A 23,087-nucleotide genomic window follows, 5' to 3' on the forward strand; every position below is an offset into this window, starting at 1 on the left:
TTATATTATCAGACATACGTTTTCCTTTTACACCCTATTTACATATAAGCCATCCACCAGGATAATAAAGTAGTAACCATATAGGCTAGCAATGTCTATATGTATATTAATCAATCTACAATCTACAAATGAATATTTAGGCCCGAGCCCACTGAAAGTGCAGGCAAGGGCCTATTGTAATCGCTTAGTGAGCCAGGAGTACAAAACTGCAAGGGGTCCCCCCAGGTAGCATGGACGACCTACCCACACCCCACCATGACGTGGGACTGCGCGAGACCTTTCCGAAAATATATATATTATGATTGACAGGTGGCCGTGGGCCTGGAAATCGTTAGGAATATTCTTCTTATTATTATACTTTTTCTGCACTTTAAACTCAATTTTGACCCCCTGAACATATTCGAAAACTCACGAAAATTTGCACCCAAGTCAGAATCGTGAAAAAATTTTGTTTTTGAAAGGTTTCACACACGACCTCAAAACAATGGCTCCACAGCGCCCCCGAGAAAAGTCGAAATACATTGGGCCTATGGGAGGCCCAATGGGAGGGCAAGCAAAAAAGCCTATCATGTCAAGGTCGTATGACCAACAGGAAGTCCACCAGCCTGGAGTTTATCTAAAGGTCATTGAGTTCGCCGTTTTTTGCTGCCCTCGCATTCTTTCGAACTTGTCCTAGGGCTTTTCACCGATTGAGCTCATTTTTGGTCAGCATCATCTAGACTCATGGGGCTGCAAAAGTTATCCAAATTTTTTCGCTCGCTTTCACGGTTTTCGTTTGACGCCGCCTCCCAGCCGACGTACGATTTTTGGCTCGCCACCATTTCTTCAACTTGTAATAACTCTCACACGCATGGTCGGATTTGAATCGGACCAATTGATGAATTGTAGTCCCTGCCGCCCTGAACCCATTTCATTAAACTAAATCAAAATAGGCCCTATAGCGCCCCCTGTATAACGATTTGAAAATTGCCATTCAAACCAAAACATTTACTTTGTCAGAATTGTACCAAATTTGGCACAGACATCCTTTAGGGCATCCTGATCATAAAAGCCAATTGGACCCATACCCTATTTTCAATGCTGTTGCCTTGGCGATGACCAAATCTCACCATTCATTTCCAATGGGAATTTTGCAAAATGTCCAGTTTCGCACACCTCGTACTTGAGCGAACTCGTCCTAGGGCTTTTGACCAAATGAGCTGATTCTTGGTCAGCATCATCTAGACATGTGGGCCAGCTAAAGTTATCCAAATTTTTCTTGCTAACTTTTACGGATTTCCTTTGCTGGACCTCAGAATTTGACCTATGTTTTGCCATCTTCAAATTGTGATAACTCACAAACGCATGGTCAGATTTCAATCGGACCAATTAATGAATTGCAGAGCCCACTGGCCTGAACCCATGTGACTTAAGAAAATCACTATAGATGCAATAGCGCCCCCTATGTACTTGCACTTACTTTGTCAGAACTGTACCAAATTTGGCACAGACCTCCGTGATGGCCCACTAAATCATGTGGTCTATTTGGGGGAGGTGTGGGGGGGTGCGAATAGCGCCCCCTATGTACTTGCACTTACTTTGTCAGAATTGTACCAAATTTGGCACAGACGTCCGCGTGGGTCCACTAAAGTACATGGTCTACTTGGGGGGGGGGGATACCGCCCCCTATATACTTATACTTACTTTGTCAGAATTGTACCAAATTTGGCACAGACGTCTGCGGGGGTCCACTAAAGGATGTGGTCTACTTGGGGGGGGGATAGCGCCCCCTATGTACTTACACTTACTTTGTCAGAATTGTACCAAATTTGGCACAGACATCCTTTAGGGCATCCTGATCATAAAAGCCAATTGGACCCATACCCTATTTTCAATGCTGTTGCCTTGGCGATGACCAAATCTCACCATTCATTTCCAATGGGAATTTTGCAAAATGTCCAGTTTCGCACACCTCGTACTTGAGCGAACTCGTCCTAGGGCTTTTGACCAAATGAGCTGATTCTTGGTCAGCATCATCTAGACATGTGGGCCAGCTAAAGTTATCCAAATTTTTCTTGCTAACTTTTACGGATTTCCTTTGCTGGACCTCAGAATTTGACCTATGTTTTGCCATCTTCAAATTGTGATAACTCACAAACGCATGGTCAGATTTCAATCGGACCAATTGATGAATTGCAGAGCCCACTGGCCTGAACCCATGTGACTTAAGAAAATCACTATAGATGCAATAGCGCCCCCTATGTACTTGCACTTACTTTGTCAGAACTGTACCAAATTTGGCACAGACCTCCGTGATGGCCCACTAAATCATGTGGTCTATTTGGGGGAGGTGTGGGGGGTGCGAATAGCACCCCCTATGTACTTGCACTTACTTTGTCAGAATTGTACCAAATTTGGCACAGACGTCCGCGTGGGTCCACTAAAGTACATGGTCTACTTGGGGGGGGGGATAGCGCCCCCTATGTACTTACACTTACTTTGTCAGAATTGTACCAAATTTGGCACAGACGTCCTTTAGGGCATCCTGATCATAAAAGCCAATTGGACCCATACCCTATTTTCAATGCTGTTGCCTTGGCGATGACCAAATCTCACCATTCATTTCCAATGGGAATTTTGCAAAATGTCCAGTTTCGCACACCTCGTACTTGAGCGAACTCGTCCTAGGGCTTTTGACCAAATGAGCTGATTCTTGGTCAGCATCATCTAGACATGTGGGCCAGCTAAAGTTATCCAAATTTTTCTTGCTAACTTTTACGGATTTCCTTTGCTGGACCTCAGAATTTGACCTATGTTTTGCCATCTTCAAATTGTGATAACTCACAAACGCATGGTCAGATTTCAATCGGACCAATTGATGAATTGCAGAGCCCACTGGCCTGAACCCATGTGACTTAAGAAAATCACTATAGATGCAATAGCGCCCCCTATGTACTTGCACTTACTTTGTCAGAACTGTACCAAATTTGGCACAGACCTCCGTGATGGCCCACTAAATCATGTGGTCTATTTGGGGGAGGTGTGGGGGGGTGCGAATAGCGCCCCCTATGTACTTGCACTTATTTTGTCAGAATTGTACCAAATTTGGCACAGACGTCCGCGTGGGTCCACTAAAGTACATGGTCTACTTGGGGGGGGGGATAGCGCCCCCTATATACTTATACTTACTTTGTCAGAATTGTACCAAATTTGGCACAGACGTCTGCCGGGGTCCACTAAAGGATGTGGTCTACTTGGGGGGGGGATAGCGCCCCCTATGTACTTACACTTACTTTGTCAGAATTGTACCAAATTTGGCACAGACGTCCGCGGGGGTCCACTAAATGACGTGGTCCTCTTGGGGGGCGGTATTGGGGGGCAGCCAATTTTTGGGGGGTAGTCAATTCAGGGGGGCTACTCAGGGACACTGTCCCATTCAGGGGGGCACCTAGGGGAGGCACTCGGGGGAGGTGGTCTCCTCAGTGGTTTGGTCCGTTCATGGAGAGGCGCTTAGGGATGCGGTTTGTTCGGGGACGCGGTTCACTGGGGGACGCGGTTCGCTCGAGGCGAGGGCCGTTCATCGCCACTTGCGGCTGTATTTGTGAGAACCCGGGTCCCGTGACTTCCGGGAGGGTCTTATTTTGGCGAAGCCAGCAGGATCTCCTAGCCCCTCACTTGCGCCAACTTGGTATTATTAGTTAATTGTCACCTGTTCTGTGCTTATCTTCCAGATAAGTACCGTGCACCTGTCCAGAGACAACCGCCAGATTGTCTGCCGTTACTCCTAGATCACCAGTCGTCCCGGTCTAGTCCAAGACCTGATCTTTCCTCAGTCTTCCTGGAGATCCCGAATCCTGGCCTGCTCGCTGTTCTTTTCGTCCCCTGGACACTCAGTTTGGGAGTCCTTCCTTTTCGTCCTGAGGACAAGGTACCCAGTGACTTTTTGTTTTCCCCGTTGGTTCCTTCGCTACAAGGAAAGCCGGAGAGGAGTTATTATTTTTTCCCAACTCTTAAGTTCCCCGGAGTTGCTAAACGAAGAGGGGTTTTTTCTGTTGTTCCCTTCCTAAAAGGACTGACCCACTAGTACTGCCGAGTAAGTGTGGTTGTGACTCTTTGTTTCTGACCCGGCAGAGCGCTTTAGTAGCAATTTCCTGTTTTTTCCCCACGTATCCTGAGCCGGAGTTTTGGAGCCCTCTTCCCTCCTCCGCCGTTTCTACCTCAGTGTAGTCTCCCTGCACAACGCTGGATTCCGAGACCAGGAGGATCAGTTACCTGTCTCCTAGCTCCATCTACTGGTCACAACTCCCACGCACCTGGTTCTCAATAAAAGAAGCAAACACGTTACCCTTCTGACTCTGTGTTCTGTGTGTGGCCCAGTGTGCTCCTGACCTGTTTACCTGAGTTATGACAGAATTTTCTTTTACGTCTCCTCTTGAGGACTTGTTTGATCTTTGAGTTCAGTTGGTCCCACTCTGTCAGAGAACACGGGAAGAGTTCCTGGAGATTTGTCACTGAAAAACAGGGGGAAATAATTACTAGTAGTACTAAGTCAAAACATACAAAGGATTACCACAACAGGCTGGATTACCTGTCCCCAAATGGGTAAAGAAAAGGGCCAGACGGAGGCTGCAAAGGGACATCAAAATAACCTGCCAAGCGGCGCAGATCCTTGTCCATGTACAGAAACTTATTCTAAACCGTAGCAGGCGGCTTGTTATCTGTCGTGACACATAAATAGCAGATGATTTAAAACATGAACACACAACATTGTCTGCAACACTTTCCGGGTGTAAGGTATTTACTTACCTGATCCTTGCATGACGCCGCCCAAAAGCGCAGTTTGAGATCTATGTTCCACAAGTTTCTGTAGCGACACATGACCTGGAACCACAAATATATCAGCGCAAACCTTCATTTTTAGCGCAGTCTGCGGTCGTGGTATTTTAACAAGGCACAAACCTCAAAGCCAAGCCAAGAGTATGGAGAAATCACATCGTAGAACAACTCGACCACCTTCTTGGAGGTCATCTTGGAGTCTGCGGGGTCGGGGGCTCTCTGTTTTGTTTTGTTACAGTCTGAAGTAATCGTTTGAAGGAATGTGGACGACGCAGAAAAGTCTCCTTTGCCTACAACCAGTGTCACTGTGTCAGAGTTCAGACGACCTGCTGCAGGTCTGGTCGATGTAATCCTGCAATACAATCAGTCAGTGACGGATTTTATCAGAAATCGCTTTTGTTGGTTTTAACAGCGTAGGCTGTCTGTGATCTGGAAGTCATGCGGATAAGTAACAAACAATGTGTATTTGAACAAACCGAAACTACTGTCCGCTGCTTTTTCTTCTTCTTCTTGGAATTTATTGACGGTTCCTGAAAACACCGTATGTGTGCATTATCGCCATCTACTGGATTATGAGGCGCACTACATTAGGAGAATACAGTGATTTCAACCGTGTGACGTAAGAAGTACTTTCAGTGGAATTATATTTCCATGTCATAATTACTTATTACTTATAACACGTATTAGTGTTCTAAGTACAGCACTAATGAAAGGAGTGACTTTTTTTTGGACAATTGCACATCTGTGCAGGCTGATTTTGTCATTGACTGAGTTCCAGACTGACCTGGTGTTCATGTCACCATTGTTCAGCTCCCTCCTGACCCCCATCCCCACATGCTGGATCTTTGCTGTATTCATCCCCTGGAGTTTCATGATTCCCATTGTCATCCTCTTCTGTCATTTCCTTGGGAGCCAGTGTGGACAGTATTTCTGTAACAGTGGGGTTAGGACCTAAGTGGATTGATGTGAACTGAACTGAATGGACACTGGCCTGATTATTTTTATTTATTTATTTTGTCATTATGACTGAAAGAGCAGAAAAATATTACTAAGCTCCTTATATATTCCCTGATGATCTTGGTATATGGAAAAGTAAAATATACTGTTATTGAATAATAAATTAAGGGAAATATCAGATTATACTGATAATTTAAGAGAAGAGGTTTGTTTTAAATTAAGGGATAAAGTTGATGTTCTAATAATTATTAGAACATGAACTTATTAGAACATCCACCATGTGGCAAGACTCTTCTCAAAACATAAAACACTTAGATATACCTGTCATGAGGCAGCTTCCATTTTAAGACAGATATAAGGGTTATATTAGCTAAATATATGTTTTAATTAAATATCAAAGACTTGCTTGAAGACATTTTTCACGTCACAGCTTGTGATGTCATTTCTCAGGCTGAGGTCCGAGCCACTTCTCTCCTGAAACATAAAATACATAGAAACACAGAACACAGTTAGTTGTGGTATTACATTTTTACCAGTGTCTAAATATACATATCTATATCTTCAGTTTGTCTATAACTGTATACAATTCACAAATGTATCAAATTCACCAGTAGATTACGATTATGTCCAGTGTCACTTTAACCATCATTTTGTCACATTTATTTATTTATTTGTTTGTGTTGCTCAGTGAAGTAGTTTGTTCACCAATGCAGTGGGCCATGAGCTCAAATCTGTCAGATCCAAAAAACACCTCTGCTTTGCTATTTACATGGCAAACCAGCAGAGGGAAGCCAAACGCCTGGAAAGAGGCAACAAGAAAAGCTTTAGATCATGAAGTTGTAACGTCTCATCTCTCTTGCCAGAATCCAAAAGGAGAACTGAAGGACAACTGACCCCATAGTCAAGTGCGTCCTGTGTTGTGCTTCTCAGCTTGTCTTTCATCTTAGGTGAGGTGTACAGCTCCAACAGTTCTTTAATCTCACTTTCAGACAGTCCTGCTTTCACTGCTGCCTGCAAACAAAGAGAAAATAATTAATACAGATAAAAAGTGTGAAACAACTAAACAGTGCTTCTTCTGAGCTGGTACCTCAGACAGGGATCCAGGTTCAGTGATGTCTTTGTCTTCATTCCAAATTCTTAAAAACAGTTCCCGGGACACTTGCTCTGCCATCGTGTTTCCACCCTCCCTCTCTTGCACTGCTGTTAGAAATCTCATTGCAGACAAGGAGCCTGGGATGTAAAAAAAAAACAAACAGAAACTCACTGTATTATCAGCTTTTCTCAGTAGAAAGAAATATTACCACAACAGGCTGGATTACCTGTCCCCACATGTCACGACCCACACCTCTTTTCTGCTTTGGACTCTTAATTTGAAGTCTTTTCTAGTTTCTGTTCCTTCCCTTAGTGTTTCTAGTTTTACTTTTGTCATTAATGTCTGATTGGTTTCACCAGTGCCCTGTTGGTTTTGTGTTCCTTGCCAGGTTCTGTGCTCCTGGACTTCTGTTCTGTGTATTCGTTGTATTATTTCTCCAGGAGTCTTGCTGAAATTCGTGTTTTCCTGGACTCTTCTCAATTGTTAGGCAACTGTTAAATCTCAAGTCTGTAAAGGTCAATTTGTCTTAAACCGCTTTCTCTTACTCACCATATTAACCACACCCAAGAATATATGAAGCGACACGCCTCAGGCCTGCAGATCGTTTTGTTTCCCTACAAACCATGTGTGTGTGTGTGTGTGAATGCAGAACAAAGAGAAGCAGTGTAATTTAAAAAGAGTTTCTTTAACTATTGACTGCATTTGTTTGACACTTAAGGCTCTGTTTTATAGACCAGTCCTGTGTTAAAATTAGAATGTATAAAAAAAAAATGGTGATGCAAATTGTTCTCACATGTGAGAAACTATGTTTGGCATTTCTGGGTGAAGAATGACTAAAGTGATTAATGACTTATTAAAATAATGGTGATAAATAATAATCATTTGATCATTGTAGTTCTAATTAAAATCTGTCTTTAAGGCCCTCATAGTTCAGCTAATATGGAGCTTACATTTCTAAATGAAACTGATGTTCAGTGAAATTACCACAGAGTAAACTTGAGGCTTGGAGAAAAATCTAAACCACGAATGGAAAAGGCGGATACTTGTTTTTGCCAGACGTCATCAAGCCAGTTATTCCAGCTGCGGCCTAAGTGATAAACGTTAAACAGCATTGATCCTGGTTTTCTGTACCTTTTTTGAAGATGACCCCAATAGGGTCAGCAGGATGCTGCATAGGGACATTAAAATAATCTCTCAAGCGGCTCAGATCCTTGTCCATATACAGAACCTTCTTCTGAACCATAGCAGGCGATTTGTTGCCTGTCATGACAGAAAAACAGCATGTGATTAAAAACATAAACATAGCAGGGGTGATTTCAGGCCATTTTTAGGGATGCACATGCACACCTAAATTTCATCTCAGCACACTAAAATAAATGATGAATCATTAAGCCTATTATTAACTAACCTTAGATTTTGGGGATGTTTCAGTTTTGTGAGTTTGTGCTTGTTAGATAAATAAAAATCTGTTTTATATTCACATTAACCCTAAATCAGCTCCAAATGGCTAACTAGCCTACATCAACAGGAACACAGCTGATTAGAAAACCACCCTTTATTGAGTGGCCTACCATTTTTATGATAAAATTATACATATTGACTATATGCAATTACACAAGAAAAGTAAATTTACATTTATTTTACATTTTAGTACATTTATGTTTTTTTGATTCAAAGAAAACAAGCAGGTTCAGATGTGAAAGTAAAGTTATACCTCTTATTATAGATTCTGTGATTAGATGCTAAGGAGAGGAGGGGGGAGAGGGGGAGAAGAGGAGGGAGCACACGATCCTCGAATCACCCCTGGACCATACAGCATATAGTTTACCGGTGTCAGGTGTTTACTTACCTGATCCTTTCATGACGCCACCCAAAAACGCAGGGCGAAATTTGAGATCTATGTTCCACACGTTTTTGTAGCGGCAGATGACCTGGAACCACAAATATACAAATATATCTGTGAAAACCTTTTTTTTTTTTTTTTTTTTAGCGCATTCTTCGGTCGTGGTATTGATTCTGTCATTTAACAAGGCACAAACCTCGAAGCCAAGCCAAGAGTATGGAGAAGCCACATCGTAGAACAACTCGACCACCTTCTTAGAGGTCATCTTGGAGTCTGCAGGGTAGGGGGCTGTTTGTTTTGTAACTCTATAAACGTGAATGACGTAACAAAGTTCTTGCAGTCTCACTCTCACTGTGTGCGAGTTCAACTATACCGATGTAATCCAGTCAGTCAGAAAAAGTGACAGATATGATCAGAAATCACTTTTATTGGTTTTAACAACAAAGTCCGTCTGTGGTCGATCAAAGTTAGCTGGATCTGCAAGTCCCGTGGATTTGTTCCGCCATAACGTGTTAGAAAAATAAAATAAAACGAAACCACTGTCACATCACCGCCTTCTTAAGGAACAACAGCATATTTGGGTGCCAACAGCGAGACTCCGTTAATCTTCTGTAAATATCATACACGGTCTTTGTAAGTGCGATGACCATAGTGTCCCTTTCACCACGTCCCAGTGTTACTCTGTCAGCTTCAAGTCGCAGAAATATATGTGCAAAATGACATATATGTGCAAAATGACATATATGTGCAAAACGAATTAGATGTGTAAAGAAGCCGCATCCTTTGAAGGCTTCACTACGTTACAGTGTCTCCATCTCCTCCACCTCCTCCTCATCCATCTTTGTTTTATTTTTGTTTTTTATTTTATTTGATTTATTTTTTTTATTTTTTCTACATTTATTGGAGTTTTGTGGGAAAGAAGTGTAGTCTATATGTGCGTTATTGCCATCTACTGGACAGTAAGGAGCACTACGTTAACAGAAAAATAATTTTTTTGTAAGTTGTTTTAGGTATATAATTGCTATGTTTAATATGAGATGCATTAAAAAAATAAGCATGTTTATTTTAGAATATTTCATCATATTAATTTCCCAACTTACTTACTTTACTTATTTTTGCATGATTTTACACAGAAAACCTAAATTGCAGCTTCCATTTGGTGATTTTCTTTTTTTTTTTAGGCTGTTTTGCGCACTCAGCATGTTTAAGGTCTACCTACAGATTTTCCAGTGATGTTCAGGTCACGGTGCTGTGAGGGCCGTTCCACAAGCTTCACCTAGTGTTTCTTGTGTAGTGTGTGGTAGATTTTTAGGGTTTACTTTGGATCTTTGTCCTCACTTTCTTCACTGACGGCTCGACTGTGCCGCTGGCCGACACACAGACCCCTAACAGAATATTTGCTCCCTCACACTTAACCGTTGCCAAAGTATTTTCCCCAATATTCTTAACAAAACAAAAAGTATGTAATAATAGACTTATATTTTGAGGGGTTCTATTGGTTGTCAGCTGTTATAGTTTCTTTTTACTTTGCACTGTGGGAGGAAGCCAGAGAAAACCCAAAGGAAGAAAAGCCCCGGGTCGAACAGGATTCCAACCTGGAACATTCTGCTGTAATTACAGCCTCCACATCACTGTGCCAAGCAACTTGTATATTTATAAAAACGAAGTGACTATCTGACCATGATGTCCACAACCTCAATGCCGTTCTTGCACATACAGATAGGAGCCCCAAAAATAAATCTTACATATGAGTTTGTTTTACGTTTCCTTTGCCAGTAAACAGACTTCAGTGATGAATGTAAAGATCCATTGACCTTCATTAAAATCAATATGTCTTTCTGACAAGATTCACACAGCAGCATAAAATGTTTAATAACAGAACACTTACACTGTTGTTTCAGCCACTCTCGGCAGTTTTGTATGTTGTACATTTCACTGAAATACAATTTAAAGATTTGTATCAATCTAGAATATCACTGCTATGACAGTAAAATGTTTATATTATCAGACATACGTTTTCCTTTTACACCCTATTTACATATAAGCCATCCACCAGGATAATAAAGTAGTAACCATATAGGCTAGCAATGTCTATATGTATATTAATCAATCTACAATCTACAAATGAATAATTTCTTTTACGTCTCCTCTTGAGGACTTGTTTGATCTTTGAGTTCAGTTGGTCCCACTCTGTCAGAGAACACGGGAAGAGTTCCTGGAGATTTGTCACTGAAAAACAGGGGGAAATAATTACTAGTAGTACTAAGTCAAAACATACAAAGGATTACCACAACAGGCTGGATTACCTGTCCCCAAATGGGTAAAGAAAAGGGCCAGACGGAGGCTGCAAAGGGACATCAAAATAACCTGCCAAGCGGCGCAGATCCTTGTCCATGTACAGAAACTTATTCTGAACCATAGCAGGCGGCTTGTTATCTGTCGTGACACATAAATAGCAGATGATTTAAAACATGAACACACAACATTGTCTGAAACACTTTCCGGGTGTCAGGTGTTTACTTACCTGATCCTTGCATGACGCCGCCCAAAAGCGCAGGGCGCAGTTTGAGATCTATGTTCCACAAGTTTCTGTAGCGACACATGACCTGGAACCACAAATATATCGGCGCAAACCTTCATTTTTAGCGCAGTCTGCGGTCGTGGTATTTTAACAAGGCACAAACCTCAAAGCCAAGCCAAGAGTATGGAGAAACCACATCGTAGAACAACTCGACCACCTTCTTGGAGGTCATCTTGGAGTCTGCGGGGTCGGGGGCTCTCTGTTTTGTTTTGTTACAGTCTGAAGTAATCGTTTGAAGGAACGTGAACGACGTAGAAAAGTCTCCTTTGCCTACAACCAGTGTCACTGTGTCAGAGTTCAGACGACCTGCTGCAGGTCTGGTCGATGTAATCCTGCAATACAATCAGTCAGACACAGTGACGGGTTTTATCAGAAATCGCTTTTGTTGGTTTTAACAGTGTAGGCTGTCTGTGATCGGTAACTTAGCTGGATCTGCAAGTCATGCGGATAAGTAACAAACAATGTGTATTTGAACAAACAGAAACTACTGTCCGCTGCTTTTTCTTCTTCTTCTTAGAATTTATTGACGGCTCCTGAAAACACCGTATGTGTGCATTGTCGCCATCTACTGGATTATGAGGCGCACTACATTAGGAGAGTACAGTGATTTCAACCGTGTGACGTAAGAAGTACTTTCAGTGGAATTATATTTCCATGTCATAATTACTTATTACTTATAACACGTATTAGTGTTCTAAGTACAACACTAATGAAAGGAGTGACTTTTTTTGGACAATTGCACATCTGTGCAGGCTGATTTTGTCATTGACTGAGTTCCAGACTGACCTGGTGTTCATGTCACCATTGTTCAGCTCCCTCCTGACCCCCATCCCCACATGCTGGATCTTTGCTGTATTCATCCCCTGGAGTTTCATGATTCCCATTGTCATCCTCTTCTGTCATTTCCTTGGGAGCCAGTATGGACAGTATTTCTGTAACAGTGGGGTTAGGACCTAAGTGGATTGATGTGAACTGAACTGAATGGACACTGGCCTGATTATTTTTATTTATTTATTTTTGTCATTATGACTGAAAGAGCAGAAAAATATTACTAAGCTCCTTATATATTCCCTGATGATCTTGGTATATGGAAAAGTAAAATATACTGTTATTGAATAATAAATTAAGTGAAATATCAGATTATACTGATAATTTAAGAGAAGAGGTTTGTTTTAAATTAAGGGATAAAGTTGATGTTCTAATAATTATTAGAACATGAACTTATTAGAACATCCACCATGTGGCAAGACTCTTCTCAAAACATAAAACACTTAGATATACCTGTCATGAGGCAGCTTCCATTTTAAGACAGATATAAGGGTTATATTAGCTAAATATATGTTTTAATTAAATATCAAAGACTTGCTTGAAGACATCTTTCACGTCACAGCTTGTGATGTCATTTCTCAGGCTGAGGTCCGAGCCACTTCTCTCCTGAAACATAAAATACATAGAAACACAGAACACAGTTAGTTGTGGTATTACATTTTTACCAGTGTCTAAATATACATATCTATATCTTCAGTTTGTCTAAAACTGTATACAATTCACAAATGTATCAAATTCACCAGTAGATTACGACTATGTCCAGTGTCACTTTAACCATCATTTTGTCACATTTATTTATTTATTTGTTTGTGTTGCTCAATACAGTAGTTTGTTCACCAATGCAGTGGGCCATGAGCTCAAATCTGTCAGATCCAAAAAACACCTCTGCTTTGCTATTTACATGGCAAACCAGCAGAGGGAAGCCAAACGCCTGGAAAGAGGCAACAAGAAAAGCTTTAGATCATTAAGTTGTAACGTCTCATCTCTCTTGCCAGAATCCAAAAGGAGAACTGAAGGACAACTGACCCCATAGTCAAGTGCGTCCTGTGTTGTGCTTCTCAGCTTGTCTTTCATCTTAGGTGAGGTGTACAGCTCCAACAGTTCTTTAATCTCACTTTCAGACAGTCCTGCTTTCACTGCTGCCTGCAAACAAAGAGAAAATAATTAATACAGATAAAAAGTGTGAAACAACTAAACAGTGCTTCTTCTGAGCTGGTACCTCAGACAGGGATCCAGGTTCAGTGATGTCTTTGTCTTCATTCCAAATTCTTAAAAACAGTTCCCGGGACACCTGCTCTACCTTCGTGTTTCCATCCTCCCTCTCTTGCACTGCTGTTAGAAATCTCATTGCAGGCAAGGAGCCTGGGATGTAAAAAAAAAAACAAAAGAAAAACAGAAACTCACTGTATTATCAGCTTTTCTCAGTAGAAAGAAATATTACCACAACAGGCTGGATTACCTGTCCCCACATGTCACGACCCACACCTCTTTTCTGCTTTGGACTCTTAATTTGAAGTCTTTTCTAGTTTCTGTTCCTTCCCTTAGTGTTTCTAGTTTTACTTTTGTCATTAATGTCTGATTGGTTTCACCAGTGCCCTGTTGGTTTTGTGTTCCTTGCCAGGTTCTGTGCTCCTGGACTTCTATTCTGTGTATTTGTTGTATTATTTCTCCTGGAGTCTTGCTGAAATTCGTGTTTTCCTGGACTCTTCTCAATTGTTAGGCAACTGTTAAATCTCAAGTCTGTAAAGGTCAATTTGTCTTAAACCGCTTTCTCTTACTCACCATATTAACCACACCCAAGAATATATGAAGCGACACGCCTCAGGCCTGCAGATCGTTTTGTTTCCCTACAAACCATGTGTGTGTGTGTGTGTGAATGCAGAACAAAGAGAACCAGTGTAATTTAAAAAGAGTTTCTTTAACTATTGACTGCATTTGTTTGACACTTAAGGCTCTGTTTTATAGACCAGTCCTGTGTTAAAATTAGAATGTATAAAAAAAAAATGGTGATGCAAATTGTTCTCACATGTGAGAAACTATGTTTGGCATTTCTGGGTGAAGAATGACTAAAGTGATTAATGACTTATTAAAATAATGGTGATAAATAATAATCATTTGATCATTGTAGTTCTAATTAAAATCTGCCTTTAAGGCCCTCATAGTTCAGCTAATATGGAGCTTACATTTCCAAATGAAACTGATGTTCAGTGAATTTACCACAGAGTAAACTTGAGGCTTGGAGAAAAATCTAAACCACGAATGGAAACGGCGGATACTTGTTTTTGCCAGATGTCGTCAAGCCAGTTATTCCAGCTGCGGCCTAAGTGATAAACGTTAAACAGCATTGATCCTGCTTTTCTGTACCTTTATTGAAGATGACCCCAATAGGGTCAGCAGGATGCTGCATAGGGACATTAAAATAATCTCTCAAGCGGCTCAGATCCTTGTCCATATACAGAACCTTCTTCTGAACCATAGCAGGCGATTTGTTGCCTGTCATGACAGAAAAACAGCATGTGATTAAAAACATGAACATAGCAGGGGTGATTTCAGGCCATTTTTAGGGATGCACATGCACACCTAAATTTCATCTCAGCACAGTAAAAATAATGACGAATCATTAAGCCTCTTATTAACTAACCTTAGATTTTGGGGATGTTTCAATTTTGCGAGTTTGTGCTTGTTAGAGATCAGAGACAAATAATTCAGGCTCAAATGGATTTATTAGAGCTTTAATAACCAGTCCTCTTTATAGAGTAAGAATGTTCCTGTTGTAGCAAAAACCCTTAGATGAGCAATAAAGAGAGTGCAGACAAAAGGTCTTTTTCAGAATATATTACTTGCAAGAAAGAAGCAGAACTGAATAGAACACAATCAATCAGATTCTTCCCCAGTTGCTCAGCTCCTACTGGGCTGAGGCTGCTACTTACACAGACATGCAAAGTAAATGCAAATAATCACTCACATAATCAGATGAAGTCTTTGCTTCCCTATTGTTCTAAAAAGTTATTCCCTAATAAGGCTAGATTCCATAACCCCATATTCTCATTTGACAGTTAACCCTCCATCATGGGTGTGCTCTGTTATACTTGTCCCTTCCTCATTCCTAGTGTCCTACGGAGCCTTTCTCCCACATACTCCTCACCAGCATCCTTGAGAACACTGTTTCCATTTGTGCCAGACTATACTAGATCAGGAAGAACATAAACATAAAACATGATTATGAAAACACATGAGCTCCTTGGTGAACTCTGTGATCCAACCTATAAATTAAAAAAAAACCCTGTCAATACAAGTACAAATCAAGAATACAGTAAGAAATAATAAAAATCATAATCAGTAAGAAGAATCAATATATCAATATATTGTTATCAGACTGACCACAACATCAGAAGTATAAACACAGAAAAGATAACAATATTATGTTCAGTGTCTCTTTGTGTGTTGGCTTGTTTTTCTTTAACGGATAAATAAAAATCTGTTTTATATTCACATTAACCCTAAATCAGCTCCAAATGGCTAACTAGCCTACATCAACAGGAACACAGCTGATTAGAAAACCACCCTTTATTGAGTGGCCTATCATTTTTATGATAAAATTACACATATTGACTATATGCAATTACACAAGAAAAGTAAATTTACATTTATTTTACATTTTAGTACATTTATGTTTTTTTGATTCAAAGAAAACAAGCAGGTTCAGATGTGAAAGTAAAGTTATACCTCTTATTATAGATTCTGTGATTAGATGCTAAGGAGAGGAGGGGGGAGAGGGGGAGAAGAGGAGGGAGCACACGATCCTCGAATCACCCCTGGACCATACAGCATATAGTTTACCGGTGTCAGGTGTTTACTTACCTGATCCTTTCATGACGCCACCCAAAAACGCAGGGCGAAATTTGAGATCTATGTTCCACACGTTTCTGTAGCGGCAGATGACCTGGAACCACAAATATACAAATATACCTGTGAAAACCTTCTCTTTTCTTTTCTTTTTTTTTTAGCGCAGTCTGCGGTCGTGGTATTGATTCTGTCATTTAAAAAGGCACAAACCTCGAAGCCAAGCCAAGAGTATGGAGAAGCCACATCGTAGAACAACTCGACCACCTTCTTAGAGGTCATCTTGGAGTCTGCGGGGTCAGTGGCTCTCTGTTTTGTTTTGTTACTCTCTAAACGTGAATGACGTAACAAAGTTCTTGCAGTCTCACTCTCACTGTGTGCGAGTTCAACTATACCGATGTAATCCAGTCAGTCAGAAAAAGTGACAGATATGATCAGAAATCACTTTTGTTGGTTTTAACAGCAAAGTCCGTCTGTGGTCGATCAAAGTTAGCTGGATCTGCAAGTCCCGTGGATTTGTTCCGCCATAACGTGTTAGAAAAAAAAAAAAAAAAAAAACGAAACCACTGTCACATCACCGCCTTCTTAAGGAACAACAGCATATTTGGGTGCCAACAGCGAGACTCCGTTAATCTTCTGTAAATATCATACACGGTCTTTGTAAGTGCGATGACCATAGTGTCCCTTTCACCACGTCCCAGCGTTACTCTGTCAGCTTCAAGTCGCAGAAATATATGTGCAAAATGACATATATGTGCAAAATGACATATATGTGCAAAACGAATTAGATGTGTAAAGAAGCCGCATCCTTTGAAGGCTTCACTACGTTACAGTGTCTCCATCTCCTCCACCTCCTCCTCATCCATCTTTGTTTTCTTCTTGTTTTTTATTTTATTTGATTTATTTTTTTATTTTTTCTACATTTATTGGAGTTTTGTGGGAAAAAAGTGTAGTCTATATGTGCGTTATTGCCATCTACTGGACAGTAAGGAGCACTACGTTATCAGGAAAATAATTTTTTTGTAAGTTGTTTTAGGTATATAATTGCTATGTTTAATATGAGATGCATTAAAAAAATAAGCATGTTTATTTTAGAATATTTCATCATATTAATTTCCCAACTTACTTACTTTACTTATTTTTGCATGATTTTTTTTTTTTTTAGGCTGTTTTGCGCACTCAGCATGTTTAAGGTCTACCTACAGATTTTCCAGTGATGCTCAGGTCACGGTGCTGTGAGGGCCGTTCCACAAGCTTCACCTAGTGTTTCTTGTGTAGTGTGTGGTAGATTTTTAGGGTTTACTTTGGATCTTTGTCCTCACTTTCGTCACTGACGGCTCGACTGTGCCGCTGGCCGACACACAGACCCCTAACAGAATATTTGCTCCCTCACACTTAACCGTTGCCAAAGCATTTTCCCCAATATTCTTAACAAAACAAAAAGTATGTAATAATAGACTTATATTTTGAGGGGTTCTATTGATTGTCAGCTGTTATAGTTTCTTTTTACTTTGCACTGTAGGAGGAAGCCAGAGAAAACCCAAAGGAAGAAAAGCCCCGGGTCGAACAGGATTCCAACCTGGAACATTCTGCTGTAATTACAGCCACCACATCACTGTGCCAAGCAACTTGTATATTTATAAAAACGAAGTGACTATCTGACCATGATGTCCACAACCTCAATGCCGTTCTTGCACATATAGATAGGAGCCCCAAAAATAAATCTTACATATGAGTTTCTTTTGCGTTTCCTTTGCCAGTAAACAGACTTCAGTGATGAATGTAAAGATCCATTGACCTTCATTAAAATAAATATGTCTTTCTGACAAGATTCACACAGCAGCATAAAATGTTTAATAACAGAACACTTACACTGTTGTTTCAGCCACTCTCGGCAGTTTTGTATGTTGTACGTTTCACTGAAATACAATTTAAAGATTTGTATCAATCTAGAATATCACTGCTATGACAGTAAAATGTTTATATTATCAGACATACGTTTTTCTTTTACACTCTATTTACATATAAGCCATCCACCAGGATAATAAAGTAGTAACCATATAGGTTAGCAATGTCTATATGTATTTTAATCAATCTACAATCTACAAATGAATAATTTCTTTTACGTCTCCTCTTGAGGACTTGTTTGATCTTTGAGTTCAGTTGGTCCCACTCTGTCAGAGAACACGGGAAGAGTTCCTGGAGATTTGTCACTGAAAAACAGGGGGAAATAATTACTAGTAGTACTAAGTCAAAACATACAAAGGATCACATTTTCACATATTTTAATGAGTCTTACCTCTCTCCATCTTTGTCTGTCTGTAAAGGGAAGTAAGAAATAGTATAGTCTTAAAGCTTTCCATAAATATTTATTTAGATGAACATATTCAACCTAATTGTGAGTTTTACCTTTGGCTTGTGTGATCCACTGCTACCAATCTTCCTAGGCACTCCGAGAGTCTCAAAAGAGTGACTCCTCACTCTGATGGCCCTCTGATTTCAGGCAAACAGGCATGTAAAATCAGTAAAGTCGATCAGGACAGTTTCTGACGTCTCAATGGCAAGGGAGGTAAAACATTCACCTTAAAGTTTTCAATGAATCCTCCACTCCCCTCAGACCCACCACGCACACCCTCAGAGGAAGAGAGCGCAGACAGGCCTGGATGCCCCATCATGCACTGGGAACGGGTGGAGAGTTCAGTCTGCAGGCTCTCTAGGAGCGATGAACGAGTGCGGAGCTTCGTAAGAGAAAAGGCAGGATTAAACTCAGACAAGAAGCATGGATCTCACCAACAAAAAGGATAAACATGCTTCTTGCTCTACCTCTAGTCTGCTGAACTGTTCCGCTTTATAGCAGGAAATCTCTGCATTGATGAGTTTGGTCAGAAGAAATTCTCTCAGCAGAGAATGCTGAAGGACAAGACAGAGGAAACCCAGAAAACCCAGAACAGTGAAACACATTAGCCACGTGTTAAACTACAACAGTTCAAACAAGGATGATTCAAATGCTCAGAGGCTGCACAGGTACTGTAAAAACAAAGGTTGCTGAGTTGATGATCAAAGCAAAGGAAGTCAAAAAAGGAAGATAAAGATTAAAAAAAAAAACAAAGCAGACAGGAGGAGGTACAGTTTAGGCTTTTTTCACTAAAGACAGTTTGACTTGTCATAGTAGTAAAAGACGCTAAAATAAAAGCACCCTGTACTTGTTGACCTTACGTCTTTGAACACAGGAGGATCTGGGAGGACTGGACCAAAAGGAGGAACATCCTCTCTGGCTGTGACAGACACCTGTAAAGAGAAGATAAATGAAGTTTGCACCTGACTAAAGATAAAGTAAAATAAATATCTTAATAAGAACATATACTGATTGAAAATTCAAACTTGTTACATTCTTTAAAAAAAAAAAAATTATATCACATAAATGGATATTGGATGACATTTTGCTGAAATCTTTGAACTCAAAACACTAGGCAACTGATTTTATTGAGTTGAGGCTTTTTTTTTTTTTTTTTTTTTACTCGCCTGGTACACAACTTCGCCTGTCTCCTTCCCTCTCTGAATCCTCCTCAACACCAGGAAACAGTGCAGGAAGTGAGACTTGATAACATCAGATAGAAAAGGAGTTTGGCCCTCCTGGTAGACCAGAGCTACAATGTCATTACCAATATGTCTTTTTCTTTGTAACTGTGCAGGATGATGAAGAGAAGAAGAAAAAAAATGTGTCAGTGTCTGCTCAAGAAACTTGTTTTACTGAAAATATCCTTGAGAGGCGGAGTTTGTGACTCATCAGTGCAGAGTAAATAGAGGCTAAGATGTTAACTAACCTGCTGTGGGTCGCCCTCTGTGAAAGGCAGTTTAGTTGCGACATGGAACATGATTTCTCTCCCATGAAAGGAAGTGAAGACTGCTTCACTTCCTGTCTGTCCATGACACACATCCAGTCCTCCTCTGAACCTGAGAAAAGGGAGTGAGGAGAAGAAATCATGTGGTTTTATTCATTGCTTGTGTCATTTCTCCTACTAACTAACAAACATCAGTATACTTTACCCAGTAAACCCTTGCAGTTGAATCGTTTCCCCTAAAATAGACAGGAACTCTTTAAACTCCTCGCTTTCATCATTGTTGCTAAGTATGTCCTCCTCAGTGAACTAGAGAGAGATTGATGGTGTCTGAGAGGGACTTGGTTATCATATGGTGTCATACAGTAGTTCAGCATTGTTACAGATGCCGGACATGGTGAAGTAAAGCAGCGGTCCTTATTACCTGCCCGTCCTTTTGATACAAAATACCAAACTTGAAATTAGGAGACACTCTGTGTTCATCGAATGCTGTTATGAGTTCTGGAGCCTGAAGGACGAGTGAGAAGGACATAGACTTTGAGAGGATTTGTCTAAAATAAGTGAATGTTTTTTATACTTATAGTTCAGTGTTACCTTGAGGTAGCTGACCACATCAAACTTTGAGATGGTGACTTTATCACAGAGCATCTAGAAATAAAAGGACAGTGACTTTATAAATAATTAGCCATCTATCAGCAGTGGAAAGTAACTAGTTACTTGCATCCAAATATGAATGAACAATGAACTGACAATTATAGTTACTAGTTACATTGCAAATTGTGATCCTTATTTATTTTACATATACATTTCACATACAAAACATATTCTCAGTTCATACAATCTGATAAATTCTTAGAAATTCAACTACCCAACACTTTGTTCAAATGGCGTGGTGTGTACAAAAGCGTACAACAAAAACTTGTACTTGATAGTACTTCTGTACCTAGTCCTGAGTATTTCTACAGTCTACCTTTATTTGTGTATTTTATATGAATCCTTCTTCCACCATAATAAGTACTTCTTTACCTTTGCTAATTCAACAGCAGATGGGATGTTAGGGAAAAGAGACAAAGAGAAAACGCCGTGCAGAGAGGACTCCCTCATTCTGTGAGACAGAAAGCAAAATTTATGTTTAATTGTCAGTGATACAGTCACTGGACGTGAACTATACAGAGATTTAAAACACAAGTTAAAAAGCCTGCCAGACAAATTCTAAAACAAATAAATATATTGAGATGTTTTATAATTATTCTGTTCTATTATTAGTCTATTCCTTATTAAATTAAAGCACATTTTTGAGTGCAGATGGACTTTCAAGAAAAAGCACAATGCCTGCATCAAAGCTTAGCACATGCAAACATGTCTCATAACTGACTAAAATCACTAAATGTATCCACCTTAGTATCACCCGTAGTTTATTCTCCTCCTCCTCCAAACACACAGAGAGAACCAGAGGCCCCAAAGATGGATCCACTGCTGTGAATGAGTGGTGATACTAGAAAGGAAACGGATGATTACACAGAAATCCCAGTCCAGCAAAGATCATATATTCCTAGAGATTTTAGATACTAACTCTTGAGCAGAAGAACTCGTGGTAGATTTTGGCCTCTCCGTCTCGTTCCATGATGTCGTAGCTCTCTGGCTCGAAGCCAAAGTGGGAACTGGTGGGACTTACATCAATAACCCTCTCCAGTGGGGGGTCTACCCAGTAGCCCCCCAACTTTGAAGGGAGGATGAGTGGCAATTCTCCACCTATTGCTAAAAGCTGAGACTAAAGACAAAAAGACACCTGATAATGAAGATAAGGGCCTGTGTTATCTTGTTTTGGGAAACAAATGTTAGGATGATCATGAAAAGCCCACTGTTAAGACACACATATGATTATGGCCAAGCCATCTCTGGGTTTTTTTGATTTTATTTTATTCTCAGATTGAAGACTAACCTTCAGAGGCAGCGGGAACTCACAGCGCTGCTCATTGATCCTGCTGCCCTGATGGACAAGTGGAGTATTGATGATAAGAAACTTCTGCCGCTCAGACATCTCTGGACAACACAGGATCAATTGTACTGTAACTCACCTGCAGCTTTTCAATGATTTCAAACAGCTCTGTGTCCTGTTAGAAACAACAGGCAGCAGACGTCAGACAGAAATGCAGACAGAGAGAAAGGGAAGGAGAAACGTGGTGAGGAAGAGGAACATAACAAATGATTCAGCTCTTCATGGAAACAGACATCAGAAATGTAATATATAAAAATACAACAGGTATACTAAATAAAAATAAGAGGGCAAAAAGAATATGGGCACATAATGTTATATCACCCTCTGGTTGATGCTGGTAGAGAGGAAAGGCTTCTTTTCAGTGACAGGAGAGTCCAAGTTGTCCAGTATGTTGTCCTCTGTAGATTCAGGTCTGCAGCAACAGGTTAGACAAGAAGACAGTTCATCACTCTTCATTCACTTCTTGCAGAATACAACAAACAAAGCTCAAATATTAACTCAAAACTGCTGCAATATAATGCAAAATAAAGCCTCACCTTGTCTCATCCCCGCATGTGAATCTGTCCACACTGTCAACAAGGAAGTGAGAACTATTATAAGAAGAAAACTACATTAACCAGCTCAGATCACTTCTGTCTAAAAACATTGTCATTGTCACTGTCATTTATTTGCTATATGTGTAGCAATAATAACAGTGACTTTTTGTGGAGAATATCAGTTCCATTTGGAGACAAATAGTGTCTTTACTCACCCTCCATATGCCCCAAAAGTGAAACTTCTCTTTCTGGAGAAGGACGTGTCATTCCTCTTTTCTCTCTCCATACCGTTGGTGTCAGTGTGAATGTTTGTACATGCCAGTTTGCTGCTGAGTCAATCAGGGCTGGTTACGGTTGAATTAATTCACTCTATCATTCTGTCACTCCTCCTCTCTCTCTCTCTGCCCCCTGCCTCTCACTCATTTAAGCTTCCTTTTCCTCCCTCTGTCCTGCTGTCAGCCAGACAGGCAGCATTAACCCGCTCATGCTCACAGGTGTAGCAGCCATCACAAGCTATACGACCGACATGGTCAGGCTGCTTCGTGTCATCAGTCCTCCTGCTTGAATAAACACCGGTGTTGATTTCTCAGACTGACTGAGCTTAAAGATAGACTTGTAAATAAATAAAGAAACGGGTGAGACATTTTCCCCTGGACCTGTTACCCTTTGAGTTAGCAAGGATCATCAATTATTGACAGCGCACACAGTGAGGGTGAGGAGATAGACAGCAGGGGAGGGTGAAGTTGGCCTGAG

General features: G+C 40.5%; 5 protein-coding genes and 1 long non-coding RNA gene across 11 annotated transcripts; 1 reads left to right on the top strand and 5 right to left on the bottom strand.

The window, feature by feature from the left end:
• On the bottom strand, positions 1 to 23,040 carry rap1gapl (RAP1 GTPase activating protein-like). The gene is made up of 20 exons (XM_026317487.2): positions 22,550 to 23,040; positions 22,335 to 22,367; positions 22,120 to 22,210; positions 21,878 to 21,913; positions 21,742 to 21,789; positions 21,373 to 21,570; positions 21,197 to 21,294; positions 20,826 to 20,904; positions 20,394 to 20,447; positions 20,224 to 20,307; positions 20,008 to 20,108; positions 19,785 to 19,914; positions 19,483 to 19,644; positions 19,177 to 19,248; positions 18,784 to 18,870; positions 18,543 to 18,698; positions 18,370 to 18,453; positions 18,260 to 18,279; positions 18,063 to 18,173; positions 1 to 122 (listed from the first exon to the last, which is right to left on the bottom strand). The coding sequence occupies exons 1-19, from the start codon at positions 22,618 to 22,620 to the stop codon at positions 18,083 to 18,085; spliced, it is 1,695 nt and encodes a 564-aa protein (XP_026173272.1). The 5' UTR covers positions 22,621 to 23,040; the 3' UTR covers positions 1 to 122; positions 18,063 to 18,082.
• Positions 15 to 5,732, bottom strand: LOC113136607 (uncharacterized). 4 transcript variants are annotated; one of them, XM_026317561.1, is made up of 6 exons: positions 5,600 to 5,732; positions 4,939 to 5,167; positions 4,786 to 4,860; positions 4,568 to 4,697; positions 4,394 to 4,490; positions 15 to 136 (listed from the first exon to the last, which is right to left on the bottom strand). In XM_026317561.1, exons 1-6 carry the CDS (start codon positions 5,701 to 5,703, stop codon positions 28 to 30), a joined length of 744 nt encoding a protein of 247 aa, XP_026173346.1. In that variant the 5' UTR covers positions 5,704 to 5,732; the 3' UTR covers positions 15 to 27. The 4 variants fall into 4 exon arrangements, with proteins under 4 accessions (XP_026173346.1, XP_033181506.1, XP_026173348.1 ...); XM_033325615.1 differs by lacking the exon at positions 5,600 to 5,732 and adding an exon at positions 5,292 to 5,395; XM_026317563.1 differs by lacking the exon at positions 15 to 136 and adding an exon at positions 2,378 to 4,292 and having other exon boundaries at positions 4,377 to 4,490.
• On the bottom strand, positions 5,811 to 9,549 carry LOC113136613 (glutathione S-transferase kappa 1-like). The gene is made up of 7 exons (XM_026317572.1): positions 8,905 to 9,549; positions 8,715 to 8,796; positions 7,997 to 8,125; positions 6,860 to 7,002; positions 6,667 to 6,783; positions 6,478 to 6,571; positions 5,811 to 6,246 (listed from the first exon to the last, which is right to left on the bottom strand). The coding sequence occupies exons 1-7, from the start codon at positions 8,971 to 8,973 to the stop codon at positions 6,212 to 6,214; spliced, it is 669 nt and encodes a 222-aa protein (XP_026173357.1). The 5' UTR covers positions 8,974 to 9,549; the 3' UTR covers positions 5,811 to 6,211.
• LOC113136631 (uncharacterized) lies at positions 8,916 to 17,790 on the top strand. Its single transcript, XR_003296275.1, has 3 exons — positions 8,916 to 8,988; positions 16,125 to 16,257; positions 17,483 to 17,790. It is a non-coding gene; the product is annotated as an uncharacterized LOC113136631 (long non-coding RNA).
• On the bottom strand, positions 10,556 to 11,816 carry LOC113136625 (glutathione S-transferase kappa 1-like). Its single transcript, XM_026317589.2, has 4 exons — positions 11,393 to 11,816; positions 11,233 to 11,314; positions 11,015 to 11,144; positions 10,556 to 10,937 (listed from the first exon to the last, which is right to left on the bottom strand). Exons 1-4 carry the CDS (start codon positions 11,459 to 11,461, stop codon positions 10,847 to 10,849), a joined length of 372 nt encoding a protein of 123 aa, XP_026173374.1. The 5' UTR covers positions 11,462 to 11,816; the 3' UTR covers positions 10,556 to 10,846.
• Positions 12,283 to 16,506, bottom strand: LOC113136608 (glutathione S-transferase kappa 1-like). Of its 3 annotated transcripts, XM_026317564.1 has the most exons (7): positions 16,174 to 16,506; positions 15,979 to 16,060; positions 14,482 to 14,610; positions 13,337 to 13,479; positions 13,144 to 13,260; positions 12,955 to 13,048; positions 12,614 to 12,723 (listed from the first exon to the last, which is right to left on the bottom strand). In XM_026317564.1, the coding sequence occupies exons 1-7, from the start codon at positions 16,240 to 16,242 to the stop codon at positions 12,689 to 12,691; spliced, it is 669 nt and encodes a 222-aa protein (XP_026173349.1). In that variant the 5' UTR covers positions 16,243 to 16,506; the 3' UTR covers positions 12,614 to 12,688. The 3 variants fall into 3 exon arrangements, with proteins under 3 accessions (XP_026173350.1, XP_033181507.1, XP_026173349.1); XM_026317565.1 differs by lacking the exon at positions 12,955 to 13,048 and having other exon boundaries at positions 12,283 to 12,723; XM_033325616.1 differs by lacking the exon at positions 16,174 to 16,506 and having other exon boundaries at positions 12,283 to 12,723; positions 12,941 to 13,048; positions 14,482 to 15,380; positions 15,979 to 15,994.
• Positions 23,041 to 23,087: the final 47 nt, after the last annotated feature.

This window comes from Mastacembelus armatus, chromosome 16 (assembly GCF_900324485.2).
Source record: "Mastacembelus armatus chromosome 16, fMasArm1.2, whole genome shotgun sequence".
Taxonomy (NCBI): Eukaryota; Metazoa; Chordata; class Actinopteri; order Synbranchiformes; family Mastacembelidae; genus Mastacembelus; species Mastacembelus armatus.